General features: G+C 36.0%; 1 protein-coding gene across 4 annotated transcripts in view; it reads left to right on the top strand.

The window, feature by feature from the left end:
* Positions 1-6,918: 6,918 nt before the first annotated feature.
* LOC109157646 (BEACH domain-containing protein C2-like) overlaps positions 6,919-19,095 on the top strand; it is a 37,072-nt gene continuing 24,895 nt past the window's right edge. For 2 of the 4 annotated variants that reach the window (XM_019305499.1, XM_019305495.1), the window contains exons 1-9: positions 6,919-7,126; positions 7,966-9,991; positions 10,503-11,290; positions 12,791-13,489; positions 14,344-14,478; positions 14,782-14,886; positions 15,083-15,193; positions 17,648-17,724; positions 18,849-18,930. In XM_019305499.1, coding sequence (XP_019161044.1) covers positions 8,029-9,991; positions 10,503-11,290; positions 12,791-13,489; positions 14,344-14,478; positions 14,782-14,886; positions 15,083-15,193; positions 17,648-17,724; positions 18,849-18,930 — 3,960 coding nt within the window. In that variant the 5' untranslated portion in view covers positions 6,919-7,126; positions 7,966-8,028. Of the gene's footprint in view, positions 7,167-7,965; positions 9,992-10,502; positions 11,291-12,790; positions 13,490-14,343; positions 14,479-14,781; positions 14,887-15,082; positions 15,194-17,647; positions 17,725-18,848; positions 18,931-19,095 lie in introns of all 4 variants that reach the window. The other 2 variants (XM_019305497.1, XM_019305498.1) reach the window with 2 other exon arrangements.

Raw genomic sequence — 19,095 nt, 5'->3', positions numbered from 1 at the left:
AGGAAAATTATTAAAAAATTACTAAAATCAAAATAATATGAACCATTCATTTAAGAAACAACTACTAGCGACATTTTTTTGTTACAGTTAAGGGCCTAACATTATTGACTCTTATTAGATTTGTAGATGATGGACTCACAGTATTGAAAAAATGAATATTCTATATTGTGAAAATGAACATCTAGTATTCTCTTAATGAACCTATTTAAGTTCATTTGTATTATATTTTACTAGTATTTTGTATGCGCGATGCGCAAGAAATAGTTGCCCAATATTAGTAATTTATATTAAAATTTTAAGTTTATTTAGCTTTTAGATATTTAAATTATTGTAAATAATAATAATAATAATAATAATAATAATAATAATAATAATAATAATAATAAAGAGTAAATACTAGCCAAGGTCCTTCGAGTTTGGTGGTTTCACCACCTTTAGTCCTTAACTTCAGTAATTACCATCTATGGTCCTTCGAGTTACGAAATGTGACCTGCTACCATCCTTCTGTTACTTTCTTCCGTCTCAGCCGTCAAAATCATGGGTAAATTTGTCATTTGCCATATAACAAAACATTAAAACTGAAACCCATATTCCCAAAACTTTTTTTTTTGAAAGGCATATTCCAAAACTTTCAAATTCAGCAATTTATAGCAAAGTTGAACAGTAAAGACTCCAACTTTCACCAGTAATCACCAAAGCCCTAGCTAAAACCTCAAGAATCAAATACCAGATAACACCATGAGAAAAAAAATACCTTCGCGGAAGTGGACGCAACTGTGGGATCGGAGTGGAGGGTGACATTAGAACTCGCGTGATTGGAGTAGTCTTCGTAGGAGCAAAGAATATCATCGGAGGCGGCGAAGTCAAACCCTTTGGAGACTGAATTGTTGGCCGGAGTTGACGATCCAGATGACATAACTGCGAACAGAGAAAGCTAACACTTTTAACGAAGCTGCGAGTATTTCTAAAGACTATGTAGAGAGATGGGAAGAAAGGTATCGAAGTAGAACTGTAGAAGCAGGTGTGTGTGGACACATGAATTTGGGGTGTACAGTACTCAGTACTGAAACATTTTTTATAAACTAACATGAAAATCATGCCGATTATACTTCGAGGTTTGGTGCTAAAGAAAGACAGGATAAGGATTAACTCTAACCGACCATAATTATTTGCATCAAACTCAAATCCAAATATAAAAATCAGAATTGCATAATCAAAACAATAATCTTCCCAATATAATGATTTCGCAGAAGCAAAAGATAGAGAGCTCCTCCACGCTGTGTTGAAAGCTAAGCTCCGCTCAATTTCAACCATACGCACAATCAATTCAAGAAAGAAGGTAGAAGACTGTTTGTAATCTTGTATTTAATTTGTTCCGATCCCAATTTGATTCGCATTAGTTGAACAAGAAAGGAAGATTTGAAGAAGATTTATGGGGAATTACAAAGGGGCGAAGAAAGAACAGGAAAACAGAGACGACGAAGATGAGGCATTAACGATGTGTGATTTTCCAACAAATAGGAGAATTAGTTCAAGAAATAATCTTTGACTAGCGGCATCGGCGGGGAAGAGGAGTTTGATTTCTAGTCGTGGGATGGGTCGTTGAAGGACTACAGATGATAATTACGGAAGTTAGGGACTAAAGGTGGTGAAACCACCAAACTCGAGGGGCATTGGCTGGTAGTTACTCTAATGTAAAACATTCTTATAAATTTGATATTTGTTTTTTAAGAAATAACTAACATATAACCCCAATATATAATGTGTATATATTATTATTATTGAAAAATATAAGAAAATATATGGTGGATGCATGTGCATAGTAACAATAATGAAAAATATAATGGATCGAAGTTATAACGGTAGATGTATGTTTGTCCAAAATATTATATAGTACAATTTTTATAGCATAATGTATCAAAAAACTTAACAGAAAAACGGACATAAATAAAGGGTATAACCTCCATTCACACTTATTATGTTTTTATATTAGATTAGATTACATTACTCCATATTATTGTAAAAATGAATAATTAATATTTTTTTGAGAACTATTGAGTATTAACTCTTTAGTCTTTACAATTAATACTGTAAAAATAAACCTCCAATGTTTTATTAAAGAATTTATTTGGGATCCATCATTATATTGTAGTTGCATCACATTTGTAAAAATGAACTTACAATATTTTAAAAATTAACTAGTTTTATAAATGGACATATAATATATTAAAAATAAATCTAACGTAGTAACTTAATATTTTTTTGTGAGAAACAACTGTAGTGACTTAATATAATCATATGTTAGTTTAAAATATTAAAATACAAATATCAATATGGGTTTCATTTGATATATCTTAATTAAAAATTGTTAATGATATATTTATATATATATTAATTTTATTTGTAAATTTTTTTTTTTAAAGTACTCATGATTATTTATAAGGTAGTATCTCTTCTATACTTTCACATATTTAGCCCAAAAAATTTAAGTCCCCATCACTCATTTAGACTGATAATCGAGATGTCATCACATTACATGATAGTTGACAGAAAAAAAAATTAAATTTAAAAGGATAAAGAATGATAGTTATGTCATGGACCCGGGTCCACCTGCCAAGGTGGATCTGGGTCAAAATACACAATTTATATACTGAATGTTCATAATTTACATATTGAACGTTTACAATTTGAATTGTGAACATCTAGTATATAAAAATTGTGAACATTCAGTATGTAAATTGTGAACATCTACTATCTACTCTATATATATACAAATCTAATAAGAGCCAATAAAGTTAGGACCTTAACGAGAACAAATAATGTTTGTGTAATTGTTTGTTGAAATGAATGGTTCATATTATTTCGATTTTAGTATTTTTTTTTAATGATTTTTCTTGTTTACCCACTATTATACATATTATTTTCTTCTATTAAATAACCCTGCATTCCGTTAGTATAAACTTTAGTAACAGAATATTCCATTAACTATTTATTATTCTTAACTTACTCATTAACTTCTATAATAAATGTCTTAGGTTCGAACCCCATCCCAATCAGAATTGACATAATTGTTAAACATATACTACAAATATTTAAAATGTATTTAAAAATACAATATAAATTAAAATTTAACATAAACTTTAGTCAAATAATTAGCCTGACTAAATACATAGCATTCAAAGTTGAACATCAAATATTATAAATCAGGAACCTTAAAAATCATTTTCTTGCATTAAAAAAAATTTTAGGTTAAGTTTTTATTTTTATTTTTATTATTATTATTTTTTTTTTAGTTTCGTTTAATTAATCTTCTTTTGATTATTTAGAACAAGACTCAATTATACTTTTGCATTAATGGAATAATTTAGGTCATCATAATAGTACTATTTTTTGTATGGAGTAAAAGACATTTTTGGTCCTAGACTTATAGTGGCACGGACAATTTTAGTCCTTTTTTAAAAAATCAGACAATTTGTGGACACTCTTATTGTGACGAGGACAATTTTAGTCCTCCGTTAATATTCCCGTTAGATGTCCCGTTTGAGCGGGGGTAATTGTGTCTTTTCAACAATATACCTCTTTCTCCTTCATCAGAGAAGCACAGCTCCGGCATCCTCCTCTGCCCATGTAAATCGAACAGCAACCCAGAGAACAATATTTGAACATAAAAAAAAAAAAAAACAAAACAAAACATTTGAGAGATGGTGGAAGTGTATGAGTTACTAAAAGCTGGGCATCAACATGTGAACCACCAACCCACTTCAAGAATTAGTTGTTCCGTGTGATTGATTTTGTTCCTCCGCCGCTCCTTCTTCCTTGCTTTCTTGGGGGTGCTTCTTCTGCCTTGGGGGCCGACGGGGGAGGCGTGCCACCGCCCTCAGTTGCCGCGGGGGGACGCGGCGGCGTGTCGAGCCGGAAGTCAATGAAAGATGCACATTTGGTCTCCACCCAGGTCTTGAAATCGTAGTGGGCGTGACCCATGATTCGGTGCCTGGCGATCAAGAGATCCGATGTGCACCATGCCTGTAATTGGAAGGATTTTTTGAAATTGAGCCCTTATTCCTTCAATTGGGGGCTTCTCCTTCAAAAACTTGCCAATCAAGGTTAGTTTCCTCTATTTTTCTGCTAGATTTTCCCAATCTGATTCCTTAATTGAGACAGTCGTCGAGGAAGACCGTCGTCGCTGCTAAAGGGACTTCTCCCGCCGCTTCACCGGAAAACCAGAGGACGCCGCCGGTGGGGTATTGTAGCTGTTGGTGAGCTGTGCTACTATCGATTTTCCATTGAGAAGAGGGAGAGACGAGAGAGAGGAGGAGATGGGGGTTGTTGGTGGATTAAACTTGTTTGTTGTTGGCAAGGAAGAAGAAGGTTGAGGATGGGTGGTATTGTGACTGCCATTGTTGTTGTTGTTTTCGTGAATAGAGAGAAACAGAGAGAAAATGGGTCTCTTGTTGAAAAGACACAATTATCCCTGCTCAAACGGGACATCTAACGGAAATATTGACGGATGACCAAAATTGTCCTTGTTACAATAAGAGTGTCCATAAATTGTCTGATTTTTTTTAAAAAGGACTAAAATTGTCCGTGCCACTATAAATCTAGGACCAAAAATGTCTTTTACTCTTTTTGTATGTATTTCTATAATGATACAGTACTACCGAGTATTATTTTTTTTTGTCGAACAAAATTGTTCTTACATCATTGTCAAACCTGCACAATCTAACTACAAAGTTGTTAATAAAAAATACAACTACAAATGGACTCTAAAACGGTATGACCATTTTTCTAAGAATTGACAATGTTGACATCGCACTAACTCCAAGTGAACAAGTTTACACATCATTCTCAAAATTTTATCCGTGCATGAAAACTTCTAAATAGATTTGTAAGTTAATTTTTACTATATTATTATAACAATATCTATTGTAACCATATATTTCAAATTATTTGTTATCATAATCTATTGACAGCAATTGTAACAATTTTCATTAACAAACTCCGAAACTAATTTGTCTCAACAACGAATGAAAAAAAAATAAAAATTAATGTCCTCATTGTTGTGGATGAAAAGTAAGTACTTCACTTTATTATTCCTATTAAATTAAATAAATAGTAGCTACAACAAAAAAGAGTTAATCAACGATTTGGCCCCTCAATTATTAGCGAATTGTCAATGTAGTCCATCAATCGCTTGTTCATCAATTTGGTCCCCGAAAACAATTATTTTTAGTCGATTTAGTCCCTGCGGCCGTGGATTTGGTCCCCGAAAATAATTATTTTTAGTCGATTTAGTCCCTCCGGCCATCGATGGAAGACGGCCCGAGGGACTAAATCGACTAAAAATAATTGTTTTCGTGGACCAAATCGATAAATAAGCAATTGGGGGGCTACATTGACAGTTCGCTAATAATTGAGGGACCAAATTGTTCATTAACTCCAACAAAAAATAATACATATGCATTTAATTAATTTAAAATTAGATGTCTATAATGTCTTTATTCAAATTTTTTTTATTTATTATAAAAAAAATTTAAAAGGAGATATAATTTTATTAGTTATATTATCTTTATTTGTTACAATCCAAAGATTCTCCATTGATTAATTATATTCACTACATTGTCCAATGACTTCTTTTAACACTATCTTGTAATTAAATATCAAATTATAATACAAAATATGTTATATATTTGGTTACCAAGGATTTTATACAAATGTAATAAATATTAATATTTTGTTCAATACATTTACATGATAATCTACGACACACCTCACAACAAAACATGTAGGGAAAAAAATATCATTGTCAAATATCAACAGACGCTTGCAAGATAAAGAGTTCATAGTACAACTAAAATCCAATTATATAAAACTTCCTACACCATAATCTAATTGCATGACACGGCCCTCTATGCTACCACCAGTAACTCAATTGCACATAATACATTACCAATAAAAAATAAGAGGACAAATACTAAAGATGAAGATAATGACAATTCTACCTAAAAAGGAATATAATTAAGAAGATTTAAAGATATTTAAACCAAAAGTAACATTTATTTAGACTATCGCTTTTAGACTAAATATTTAGACTAACTAATAGATACCCCAAATCAGACGACCGGTCAAGGGTGCCCCGCGAGGCGGTCAAATTCAAGATGGCTTGAAGCTTAGCAAATGAGCATGTGATTACCGTTTGTCAAGGAAGGCGCCTGGGGACCGGAGTCAACCATCTTCAAGCGACCGGTCATCCAGGAGGGCATGTGCCTACTCAGTCGGAGATCGACCGACTCAGGTAGAGCGACCGGACTCGACAGTCGGCGTGTCCTCAGCTGAGCTCAGATATGAGGCGCGGACGAGCGATCAGTCTCGATAGTCGGTGTGTCTCCGACTGAATGCCTCCCAGGATTCGGACGGACGACCAGGCTCCGTGGGCGGTGTGTCCTCGACCGGGTACCGCTCGGGAACTCAGTCAAGCGACCAGGTTCCGCGGTCGGAGTGTCCTCGCCCGAGTATCGAGTCCCCTCAAAATATCTTCTTGGCAGTCAGGGCATCCCCAGCTGGGTGCTCATCCAGAGGTGGTAACAGGCAGATTTTGTGGAGATCTCCATATTTATTTAAGTAGCCTCTTTTATTAGCTTAGACAGTTATAGTAGTGACAATTATAATCAATCTCGACCTCACATATTATCTTGCATTTATATATACATTGAATTGCTGATTTAAATAAACAAATTCAACATTCAATTATCTATGCATGAACATATTCTATATAATTTTACACTAATATACTTTAAAATACTTATTTAAAAATAATCATGGAGCATTATCAATTTGGGCAATTGGGAATTGAAAACTAGTAATAACAATCCATAAGGCATAATTTGTCTAGACAGTTAGTAATAGATTAAGCGACTGGGCTTCACAATGACCCATCCACAGAGGCCTGCTAAGAATATCTCCGCCTTCAATCTCGCGCTCAGCTCGCCTTCTATTTCGAGACACTCACCTCTCCGGCAAGCCTCTTCGTTCTGTTCTATCTCATTTTTCTTCATTTTATTTAATTTTCCCCCATTTTTTTTGTTTGATATAAAAAGCGACAAAATTCCCGATCAAAATTCCAGAAAAGGTACAATCTATCATTAATGCCGTCTCTTTCTACGTACATGGTACGTATATGTATTTGTATTATGCGTGATCGACATGGCAGTGATTGCATTCTGATTCCCCCGCATTTCGATCCTCATATGGGCGTTTGTGTGTTGTGATATAAATGTTATGTATTTCTGTGATGAATCCTTTTTGTTTTTGATACCAGAGAGTCTCTATTCATATAATATATGTTTATAGTTACTGGATCTGTTACTCAAGTGCTCAACTTTACTCTGACATTTTAGAAAGTTATTTTTTCAATCATAATGTGGATTTAGGATAATTGTTCATGTTTAATGCTAATTCTCCAAGAGATCGTGTTTCTGAAAACCACAACAAACTATTGGTTTAAAGCATTGCCTTTATTCATCTATTCATCACTTGAACTAAGTTCACTACTGTTTTTCTTTTTTTTTTTTTTTTTTTTTTTTTTTTTTTTTTTCTATTTTTTTTTTCGTTTGCTTTTCCATTTTGTTTTGTTTTGTTTGTTTGTTTTGCTTGAGTTACAAGATTATTTTTCCTTTTTTACTTTTTATGGTTTTTAGCTGTGGAAATCTAGAATGGTGAGTTGAAGTAGTATGCAAAAGGAAATAAATTTTGATGAAATGCATGTCCCTTTAGCTGGATTTTTATAACAAAGTTTGAATTTTTTATTTTATAAAATGGTTGGTTGGGCCTGGGGTGCTTCCATTTGACTCACCAAGTTGAAATTCTGACTAGCTGCAATCTTGCATGTTTGTTTAGCACTTTAGCTTGAACTTGATGTACATGTTCACTCAGCATGCTAAAAATTGTATTTTGCTCCTTTTTCTCCAGGTATAATTTTTGGTAAATGATTTTGATGAAGATTATATTAGGTTAGGCATTAGAGATAATAGAATGGAAGATAAGGACCCGAATGAGCATGGTAAAAGTCATGGTAAAGAGGTAGAATCATATAGAGAAGGCCTTGAGAGGGGTGAAAGAGTAGGGGTACTCGAGAGAGAAAATGTTGTGCAAAATAATGTTGTTTCACATGGAGGTGAGTCTGCAGGATCAGTTTTAAATGATGATATGTTTGAACATGTTTCATTGAAAGATCATGACAAAAGTGTGGCTGAATTTAATCAATCTCAGTCTCCAAGATCTGATACTCTGAGACATTCATCACGTGGGAGTGAGGGTAACTTCGAATTTTCATTTGGAAAAGTTCAATCTGGGAGTAATTCTCCTCCAGATGCTGAGTCATACCATGAATGCCATTTCTCAGGCCCTGGGCTTGAGAGACTATCTCCTTCTGGTGATGACAATAGACCATCATTTTCTTCTCTTGATGCTGCAATATATGATTATGCATATGGGGATGCTGGAAACTCCCCTTCAGACTCCCCACAAAAGCCAAAGCAGAAACAGGTTGTGCCAAATGTGTCACCCGAGCTCTTGCATTTAGTAGATTCTGCTATCATGGGAAAGCCTGAAAGCTTGGATAAGCTGAAGAATATTGTGAGTGGTGTTGAAAGTTATGGGAATGGAGAGGATGCCGATGCTATTGCATTCTTGGTAATTGATTCACTTCTTGCCACGATGGGAGGCGTTGAGTCTTTTGAAGAGGAGGATACTAATCCACCCAGTGTGATGTTGAACTCTAGGGCTGCCATTGTAGCAGCTGAGCTCATTCCTTGGCTTTCTTCAATTGGGGACATTGCGGGTCTTATGTCTCCAAGAACTAGGATGGTGAGAGGGTTACTTGCTATTTTGCGTGCTTGCACTCGAAATCGTGCCATGTGCTCTGCAGCTGGTCTATTAGCAGTCCTTCTGTGTTCAGCTGAGAAGATTTTCCTTCATGATAGTTCTAAAACAGAGCAATCAAGATGGGATGGAACTCCTTTATGCTATTGCATTCAGTACTTAGCTGGGCATTCTCTTAGTTTAAGTGATCTGCATAGATGGTTTGAAGTAATAACAAGAACAATTGCCACGGAATGGGCTTCTCACTTGATGCTTTCTTTGGAGAAGGCCATGGCTGGGAAAGAGTCAACAGGTCCGGTATGTACCTTTGAGTTTGATGGGGAAAGTTCTGGTTTGCTTGGTCCAGGGGAGAACCGCTGGCCTTTCACCAATGGATATGCATTTGCTACATGGATCTACATTGAGTCATTTGGTGACACTTTGAATTCAGCAACTGTTGCTGCTGCTGTTGCTGCAGCTGCCACATCAGGGAAATCATCTGCTATGTCTGTTGCTGCCGCCGCCAGTGCACTTTCTGGTGAAAGCACAGCTCACATGCCAAGGCTGTTCAGCTTTTTATCTGCTGATAATCAAGGGATGGAAGCATACTTCCATGCACAGTTCTTGGTGGTTGAATATAGCAGTGGGAAAGGAAGGAAAGCCTCTTTTCATTTTACTCATGCATTCAAGCCTCAGTGTTGGTATTTTCTTGGCCTTGAACAGACTTGTAAGCAAGGGCTCCTTGGAAAAGCTGAGAGTGAGCTAAGGCTATATATAGATGGATCCTTGTATGAAAGTCGTCCATTTGATTTCCCTCGAATCTCAAAGCCGCTTGCATTTTGCTGTATTGGGACTAACCCTCCTCCAACCATGGCTGCTTTACAACGGCGCCGCCGCCAGTGCCCTTTATTTGCTGAGCTGGGTCCTATATATATTTTCAAAGAACCTATTGGACCAGAGAGAATGGCACGTTTGTCTTCAAGAGGTGGGGATGTGCTCCCTTCCTTTGGTCATGGACTGGCAGAGGAAAGTTCTCTTTTGGATGAAGAAATTGGAGGATGCCTTCATCTCCTTTATCATCCTAGCTTGCTTACTGGGCGTTACTGTTCAGATGCTTCCCCATCCAGTGCATTAGGTTTGATAATTTCCCTCCCAGCAATAGTGAAAATCAATTTTTGATGTCTGCCCTCTTTGGCTGTATATATTGGTCCATATGGGTTTATTTTTATTTTTATTTTATACTTCATGCTCTTTCTTGCATATGTGTGTATACGTAGAAGCTTGTCATACTTGGAAATTATAAAAGTAGGTTGAGGATCTTCAGAACATATTCTGTAAAACTTTTGTGGAGCAGAAAATTCTGAAAGTTTTATTTCCTGTCTCTCTTGTTCTCTAGAGCTGTCAACAGTTTTCAATACTAATCTTGATCATTTTTTTGAACTGTGTCTTTTTCTAATCTATTTATTGCTTATTTGTTTCTAATGATATTTTTTTAAAGAAATAGTTGACTATTCATTTGTTCTCACATGGAACAGAAGCAAAATTGTATAATGTAATATATGTGCATGCATTTACACACACACACACACACACACATGTTTCTTCACTCAATAATTTTAGAAAATCATATGACTGTATTTTTTTAGGTATGCATCAAAGACCTGCAGAGGTTCTTGGACAAGTTCACGTTGCTACAAGAATGCGTCCTGCTGAAACTCTATGGGCCTTGGCCTATGGAGGTCCCATGTCATTACTTCCTCTGGCAATAAGCAATGTGCATGAGAATAGCTTGGAACCTCAGCAAGGTGACCTTTCTTTGTCTCTGGCCACTACTGCTATAGCTGCTCCTATTTTCAGAATTATCTCTTTGGCTATTCAATATCGTGGAAATAATGAAGAATTGAGTCGTAGAAGAGGACCTGAAGTCTTGTCAAGAATCTTAAACTACCTTTTACGAACTTTATCTTCACTTGATGATGTGAAGCGTGATGGAGTAGGGGATGAGGAGCTCATTGCTGCAGTTGTCTCCTTATGCCAATCTCAGATAAATAATTACAATCTCAAGGTGCAGCTTTTCAGTATGCTGCTGCTGGATCTGAAGATTTGGAGCTTATGCAGTTATGGGTTACAGAAGAAGTTTTTGTCTTTCCTCGCAGATATGGTCTTCACGGAGTTATCAGTTATGCGTGATGCTAATGCTATTCAGATGCTTCTAGATGGCTGCAGGAGATGCTATTGGACTATTCATGAAAGTGATTCTGTTAATACATTTTCCATACTTGAGGAAAAACGTCCTGTTGGGGAAGTCAATGCTTTGGTTGATGAACTCTTGGTTGTTATTGAACTTCTACTTGTGGCTTCTCCTCCTTCATTTGCCTCTGATGATGTCCATTGTTTGCTTGGTTTTATGGTAGACTGCCCTCAACCAAATCAGGTAACAAGTTATATGTTTAACATAATTATATATAGATAGATCTTAGTTTGGTTTATTGAAGACTGATTTCATCTTGATCTTCAGAAGGCTAATCAGTGTTATACTCAATAGGATCCTTTTTTTTTTTTTTTTTTTTTTTAATTTTTAATTGTTACTTTTTCTTGGGGGCATTTTATTTGTATCATAACCAGTTTGTCAGAATTGCTGGATATTCTCACCCATTGACTGCTAAATAGATTATAGTCTTGGAAGCAACCTCTCTGAGACTGAGGCATGGTTTGTGCATATCTTCCTTTCACAAATCCTATACAATATGGATGCCTTGTGAACTAGGTCTGACATTTTTGCCATGTAATAGCTTCCTTAAGTGATTGTAATGGTGTATCAACTTTGAAAAGAACAGAAGTGGGGGAAGCAATGAAGGAAACTCTTGGAGTGGGAATATTATTTCTCCCTTATTTTCTCGAACAGATTTTAAATGAAAATCCTTTTGGATTGGGTATTATTCATTTTTCTGATATATAGTATGCTTTGTTTTTCTATGTGGCTGCATATGCCTTTTCAATAAATTTGATTTATCAAAATTTAAAAGAAAACCCTGCTTAGTTGCACAGTGTTCTGAGCCGAAGTAGATGGTATGAAATTATAAGCATACGAAATCAGGATTAGGGTCCGTTTGGAAAGCAGGAAAATGGCTTCTGGAAAATGACTCATTTTCCAGAAAACATTTTCCTTTCCTGTGTTTGGCTGCACAGCAGAAAACTGTCTTTGTGTGTTTGGTTCATTTTCCAGAAAATGAGCAGAATTCACAAACAATGTACACAAGTTCTAGTCTGTATTAGCATGATTAGAATTCACAAACGAAATAGGGGTGGAAATCAGTGTGGAAACCAGTCGGCCTCCGATTGGTTTCCGGAAGTTTCCAGCTCTGGGTTTTTGTCCCACAGCCGGAAACCATTTCAGATGGCAAGATCTTTCCACATCTGCCACTGAAAAAAAGAGAGTAAACATACCTTGGTGATAAGATGGCAAGAAGATGAGAAGAAGAAACACCTGATGTAGCAAGAAGAAGGTGAGAGCAAGTGTGGTCTTGGAAGAGAGAGGGTAGAGAGGCGGATGGACTATGGAGAAGGAGAGGTTGGAAAATGACTTCCCCCCAAAAAAATGGGCAAGTCGTTTTCCTGAAAATCTTAGGCTTTGTTTTCCATTGACCAAGGCTTTGTTTTCCATTGACCTTACATTTTCCTCCTTGCCAAACACCCGAAATCATTTTACGGGTTCCCAAACACACCCTTAATGTAAAACCATGTAGTCCTGGTAATTTCTTTTACTTTTAAAGTGTTTGTAGCATGACTTGCTGTCAACATTGATTATTGGCATTATTCACTCTACGCCCCTCATTGTCTTAAATACTTCTGGCTCTTGACATATTTGTTATGCCCCCTCCTGGCAATGGACTTGTTCCTTTTGGTATCTTCTTATATGATTTTATTCTTTCAGGTTGCCCGGGTCCTACATCTCATTCATAGGTTGGTTGTGCAACCAAATACTTCCAGGGCTCAGTCATTTGCTGAAGCATTTCTATCGCGTGGTGGTATAGAGACACTTCTTGTCCTATTGCAACGGGAAGCAAAGGCTGGAGATCATAATGATTTGGACTCTTCTGTTCAGAATGATACCACTTTCTCAACCCAGAAAACAGATCTAGATAGTCAAGACCAGGCTTCAGAAGGTAGTCAAGTAGGCAATGCTGGAGGCATGAGAGGAGAAGACAGTTTACACGAAAGGACATCTGAATCTGAGCATCTTAACAATTCAAGCCCCACTTTCCAAACTAGGTCTAATATTGGAAAGGCGCAGTCATTCAGTGAAAATGCTTTTTCAAAGACCTTGGGTGGTATAAGCTTTCTAATAAGTGCAGAAAATGCAAGGAATAATGTATATAATGTTGATAGGTGTGATGGTATTGTGTTAGGGATTATCAACCTCTTAGGTGCTTTAGTTTCATCAGGATATCTCAAATTTGATACGCATGCACCTCCAGATGTGACAAACAACCTACTAGGTTTGCTTGAGGGAGGAGGCACTATGTTTGATGATAAGGTTTCCCTTCTACTTTTTGCTATACAAATGGCTTTCCAAGCAGCACCAAATAGGCTTATGACTAGCAGTGCGTACACAGCTTTATTGGGAGCCTCGGTATGAATATGCTAGCCTCTTGCCATTATCCTTCTGTTCTAGTTGCTTCCTTGATAAATATTTGGCAGTTGCAGGATTTTTTTTTGAATTCCAATCTGCGAATATTGTGCAGCTTTTCTCTAGTGAACTAGTCATATTTAATTATTTATTCATATATACCATTACAAGGGGATAAGTCTCTTTCATAGGATGTTCGCATTGACAAGCTATCTCTCTTCCCATTTGGAATTTTCAAAATTCATTTGTTCATATGTTCTAAAAATGAAAATATGAAATGCTGGAGATATTGAAACTATTTTATTTGTTTGTTTGTGTGCTTCTTTTGGGGTTGGGTTGTGGTGATCTAATATGTATAAAGGCCTATTGGAAAGAAATGTCTAACAGTTCCTTTGCTAATGTGTTCTCCCTTTAAATTTGGCAGCAATCTTCTGATAAATTTCACCTGTGAACTGTAAATACTTTAACTTATTGAAGTAATTTACTTTTATAGTGGTAAAGCTCCTAGTTTGTCACCAAAGGAGTGAAATTTGTTCCCTTTATAGATCTTTTAGTGATTACAGATTTACAGATGTGTTTAGGATGGTTCCTTTGGACCTTCTCTGCACTTGGACCAATTTTAGAAAATTGATTTCCTCTTCATCAGAACTGTTGATGGCTCATGTTATACTTGCTTGGTACAAGTTGTTCAAATAATTCCTGATTTTACTATACTTTATATGCACAAACTGATTATGATTCCCTTTAGTTATACTTAATGAATAAATCTGACACGATTTAATTCTATTGCATAGTATTGTTGTGTTCAAACAATCATATTTAATTGATAAATCTGACATTGTTTCATTTTATTACAGCTAAATGCTTCTTCGACTGATGAAGGATTAAACTTTTATGACTCTTCACACCGATTTCAGCATACACAACTTTTGCTGATTCTCTTACGTTCACTTCCATATGCACCAAAGATTTTGCAAGGTCGAGCACTACAGGTACTAATTGGTGGCTTCATAATTATTAACTGATGTTAACACTTTAACGCATCATTTTTTGTTGCTTGGTCTCTGCTGCGTTGGGGTATCTTGACATTGATATCGGGGCCATGCAAAGCTCTTGCAACATGTGTTGAATATACTTTTGATAAGGCATTACTTATTAAAAATATTTGACTCCCAGTAAATATTGCCATTGGTTTCCTAGTACTGGTCTTTATATTTTTCCTGGGCATAAGAGTACGCTGGTTTTTTTTTTTTTTGGTGTTCTTTTTTTTTTTTTTTTTTTTTTTTTTGGTGCAGGATCTTTTGATTTTGGCTTGCAGTCATGCTGTAAACAGAAACAGTCTGACCAAGATGGATGAATGGCCTGAATGGATTTTGGAGATCCTTATATCAAATCATGAGGTAAGATAATGATTATCTATTTTATATTTCATGTTGAGTTTTATTATTCTCTATCTTCTCTCTTGTGGTTATGATAATCTATGAAATTAACAATGTTAAGTTCTACTGTCTTTTTGGTGACATTAAATTCCCTACTGAAGTTTCAGAATTCTGACATTGTTTTGATGATATATTTGATTTATTTCTTCTTTGACAGACAGGAGGGGGTAAGAATTCTTCATCCAGCTTGAGAGATGTTGAAGATGCTATACACAATTTTTTGATAATTATGTTGGAGCATTCAATGCGCCAGAAGGATGGATGGCAGGTGCATTTTTTTTTTTTTTTTTTTTGAAATCTCTTTTAGACCTCAAACATTTTAGTCTGCTGTAATTGACTAATCATTTAAGATACAGGGCTAGCACTATACTAAGAATAACTATAGGTCACAGAGTATCTTGGTGTAACCTATCAAAAAAATAATCACTTAGAACTTGAAGCAGTTTCATCTCTTTACGCTCAATATAGTTATAATTTTATTGAATGGATGGTGTACTGTCACTGTTATCAATTGAGCTTATCTTATTTTATGTTCTATATCAACTAAAACTCTAAAAAGGTTAAAATATTAGAGAGCGGACACATTAATCCTCAACACTCCCTCAAGTGTAGGCTAGATTCTTTTTGATAAGCTGGGTTCAAAGTTAGTGATTATACCATATTTGGGCGTTTGTGATTTTGAATTAGGATCTGACCTACAAATCAATAAGCTGAATGATACATGCTGGGCCATGATTTTTAGGAAGTCTTATTTTATTACTCCGTATATTACATAGTTTAGATATTAATAAATTACTAAATAGTTATTTAGTGTTATGGAATATAGATATAGTATTTGGAATCTCTATAAATTAGGCCGTCTTAGGGATTTAGGTAGGTAGGACATATGGAAAGGGATTTAGGTAGGTAGGACATATGGAAAGGGATTTAGGTAGGTAGGACATATGGAAACTTGGTTTCCTATTCGTAGTCTTCTAGCACCTATTTATAGGGCTTTGTATTCTCTTTTCTATAAGACAATATATGACAGTATAGGACAACACATTCATAAACTCTCTCTTTACTTTCGTAACATGGTATCTGAGCCTTTACGATAAAGGATTTTTTTTTTTTTTTTTTGGCTTCTGCTGTCGTCACCACCTAGGGAGAAGCACCGCCGTCCGTCAACCTCGCCGGCAGGTTTTGAGTCCAATCTGACCAGCGCGTGAGCCCCACGCGCCGTCGTCGTCCGCCGCCCTTCTCTCACGCGCCGGCACGTGGGGCCTTTTCGACCATCGGAAATTTTTTTGGTCGGTTGTTTTTGGGTCGCCTGAGTCCCCTCTCCTCGGTTCTGGACTTAGTTTAGACCATTGTTTTTTTTTTTTTTTTTTTTTTTTTTTTTTTTTTTTTTAAAATCTACGGTCAGATTGTTTCGTACCCCTTTAGGCTCCCCTTTTTGTGTGGTTTTGTGATCTGTTTTGGTGGGTATAGCCGAGTATGATTGTGTTGCTGCTGCTGCCTCGGAATCTTGTGACGAAGAGGGTTATTGGTGAGGGGCTTGCGTCTAGGGCTCGCTAAGTTCTTGACCTCTAGAAGGATGGAGTCCGTTGTGTGTTTTGGTGCTGTCCCGTTTTGTGTTTTGGTGCTGTCTTGTTTTGGTGTTGTCTCTCCTTTGTTTTGGTGTTGTCTCTCCTCCTGTTTAGGTGCTGTCTCTCCGTTTTGATGCTCGTCGTTTGGAGCGTGCTTCCCTTTTGTTAGTCAAGATGCTTCCCTTTTGCTAGTAAAGAAATTGTGTTCTCCAGTTTGGAGTTTGTCTTCTTTACCTTGTGTGTTTAAGCTTGTTCGGTCCACTTTGTGTTCACCCGGAGTTGTGGTGTTGGTGGCGTTCAAAGCTTTCGTTGCAGGGGGAGTGTCCAATCTCAAGCTTGTTCGGCCACTTTTTGTTCACCTGTTGTTCATGGGATTGGTGGCGTTCAAATTTTTCGTTTCAAGGGAGTGTTCTAAATGGACTTGAGTTATTTCGTTTTTTAGTTATTTTGGGTTATCACCTATTTGTGTAACAAGTTGGGCATGATTAAAATCTATGCTCCAACTTGAGGGGGGAGTGTTATGGAATATAGATATAGTATTTGGAATCTCTATAGATTAGGTAGTCTTAAGGATTTAGGTAGGTAGGACATATGGAAACTTGGTTTCCTATTTGTAGTCTTCTAGCACCTATTTATAGGGCTTTGTATTCTCTTTTCTATAAGACAGTATATGACAACACATTCAGAAACTCTATCTTTACTTTCGTAACTTTTAGAAACTAATAAATAGTTATTTAACTTTTTATTCTTAGTCTTTGAATTAAGTTAGGTAGTTTAATTATTTAGAAGTAAATTGGAAGATTTCAGCAGATTACTTAGCTTATTTAGCCATTTTATGAGTTGTATTTTACCTTATAAAAAGGGAACCAATTTCAATGAAAGGGAAGGAGAAATTCAACCCCAAAAAGGTCTAAGGGAGTTTTGGGTCTCAAGCAAACCCAGTATTTTTTTCTCTTCCTTTTCCAACCGTGATTCTCTATTCATTTTTCCTTATGTTTTCTTGCCCGTGACGTGAGAACATAACACTGAAGCAGTTTATTTTTGACAATTTATATTTTGTTGTTAACTAATAAATCATGCATCCTCTATTCCCCTTTTCAATTTCCAAATCCAACTGCTCATTTACATAGTTGTTCATTACTCTCCTTCAACAGGATATTGAAGCTACAATTCATTGTGCAGAATGGCTTTGTATGGTGGGTGGTTCTAGCACTGGAGACCAAAGAACCAGGTAGATAATATGTTTTGAGTTGAGATATATGAGAGTAGCTCTCACTTCTTTCATGTGCTGTGACACACTGACACCATATGGAATGATGTATACCACCTCAACTAAAAAGTAAAGTTCGATAGTGAGGACACACATTTACTGGATATTTACTCTGTTGTATTTAGTACCAGGTGGCATTCAAGATAGCAGGAAACTTTTTCACTTTGGGCGATTACTGTTTTTAATGTATCACTTTAGATGAAAACCATAATATATGAAATATTTTTCCTTTTGAGGTTTCAGATTTCAGAATTAGATATATCAATAATTGAAGATTCCTTTCTCTTGGTAAACTGTCTGGATTATACCATAGAACCAGATAAAGAAAGTGTCTTGTAATTTCCATTTTCTTGAAAAACATTGAAGTGATTGCAGATTTGATTTTCTTGCCTCAGAAATATTATATTATGTGCCATTTAGTTGGTTGTTCCTTTGATTTCTAGCGTTGTTCTTTTGTATTTTATCATAAATTTCTTTTGCTGACTGAACAAAGGGATTATTATTGTTCTTTTCTATTAGTACAGGCCTCTAGGGCTTATGTTGTACTAGGTAGAAAGCTAACATTCATTCCTGCTACTAGCGGTCCCCCTTTCTATACAATCTGTGAAATCCACAGTTCATATTCTTTGACGCTTGAAGTAAGCCTACTAGGGTAGCCTCCCCTTACCCAAACTTTTTTGACCCACAAAAAGAACGGAAAAAAAAGAAGAGACAGAACTAACCTCGATTTAATGTAGGAAATTTTTTTAACTTTGTTTGGCATGTGACAGAAAAGGTTAGAGTTTGCCAGTATGTTCTGAAAACTAACTTTCAGAAAGAACTTATAAAATTTTGGGCCATAAAATGCAGTGAGATTCTATATTTTATTGTTTAATAGCTCATCAGAATTGATACTTCCAGCACATGTTAACTTTGTGTGTTTCTTCTGAATTAAGGAGTCTGGCCTGTGCATCACATATCAACTTTTCATTGTAACCACATCAGTGTGTAGTTAAACACTGACTTGCATATCTATGTGGAAGCTCTTCCAAGCATTGATTACTTTCTTCTTTCTCTTGTGACTTTGAACTTTCCACTTTCCAAAGACGGGAAGAATCATTACCAATTTTCAAAAGAAGGCTGTTGGGAGGCTTGCTGGACTTTGCTGCAAGAGAATTGCAGGTTCAGGTAATGCCAACACCAGTTCTTTACATGTCTCAAATGTTTTTCTACTTCATTTGCTATTGATTTGATATTGGTGTAATGGTGTGACCAAAGATGAGAGTGTTTTTAAACTTGAGAAGAACATTGTGCATCCAGTGATGTGAATGCTGAACAGAAAAATACAGCACA

The sequence above is a fragment of the Ipomoea nil genome, unplaced genomic scaffold (assembly GCF_001879475.1).
Source record: "Ipomoea nil cultivar Tokyo-kokei standard unplaced genomic scaffold, Asagao_1.1 scaffold2791, whole genome shotgun sequence".
NCBI lineage: Eukaryota > Viridiplantae > Streptophyta > Magnoliopsida > Solanales > Convolvulaceae > Ipomoea > Ipomoea nil.
This window is presented reverse-complemented; position numbering and strand designations above follow the sequence as displayed.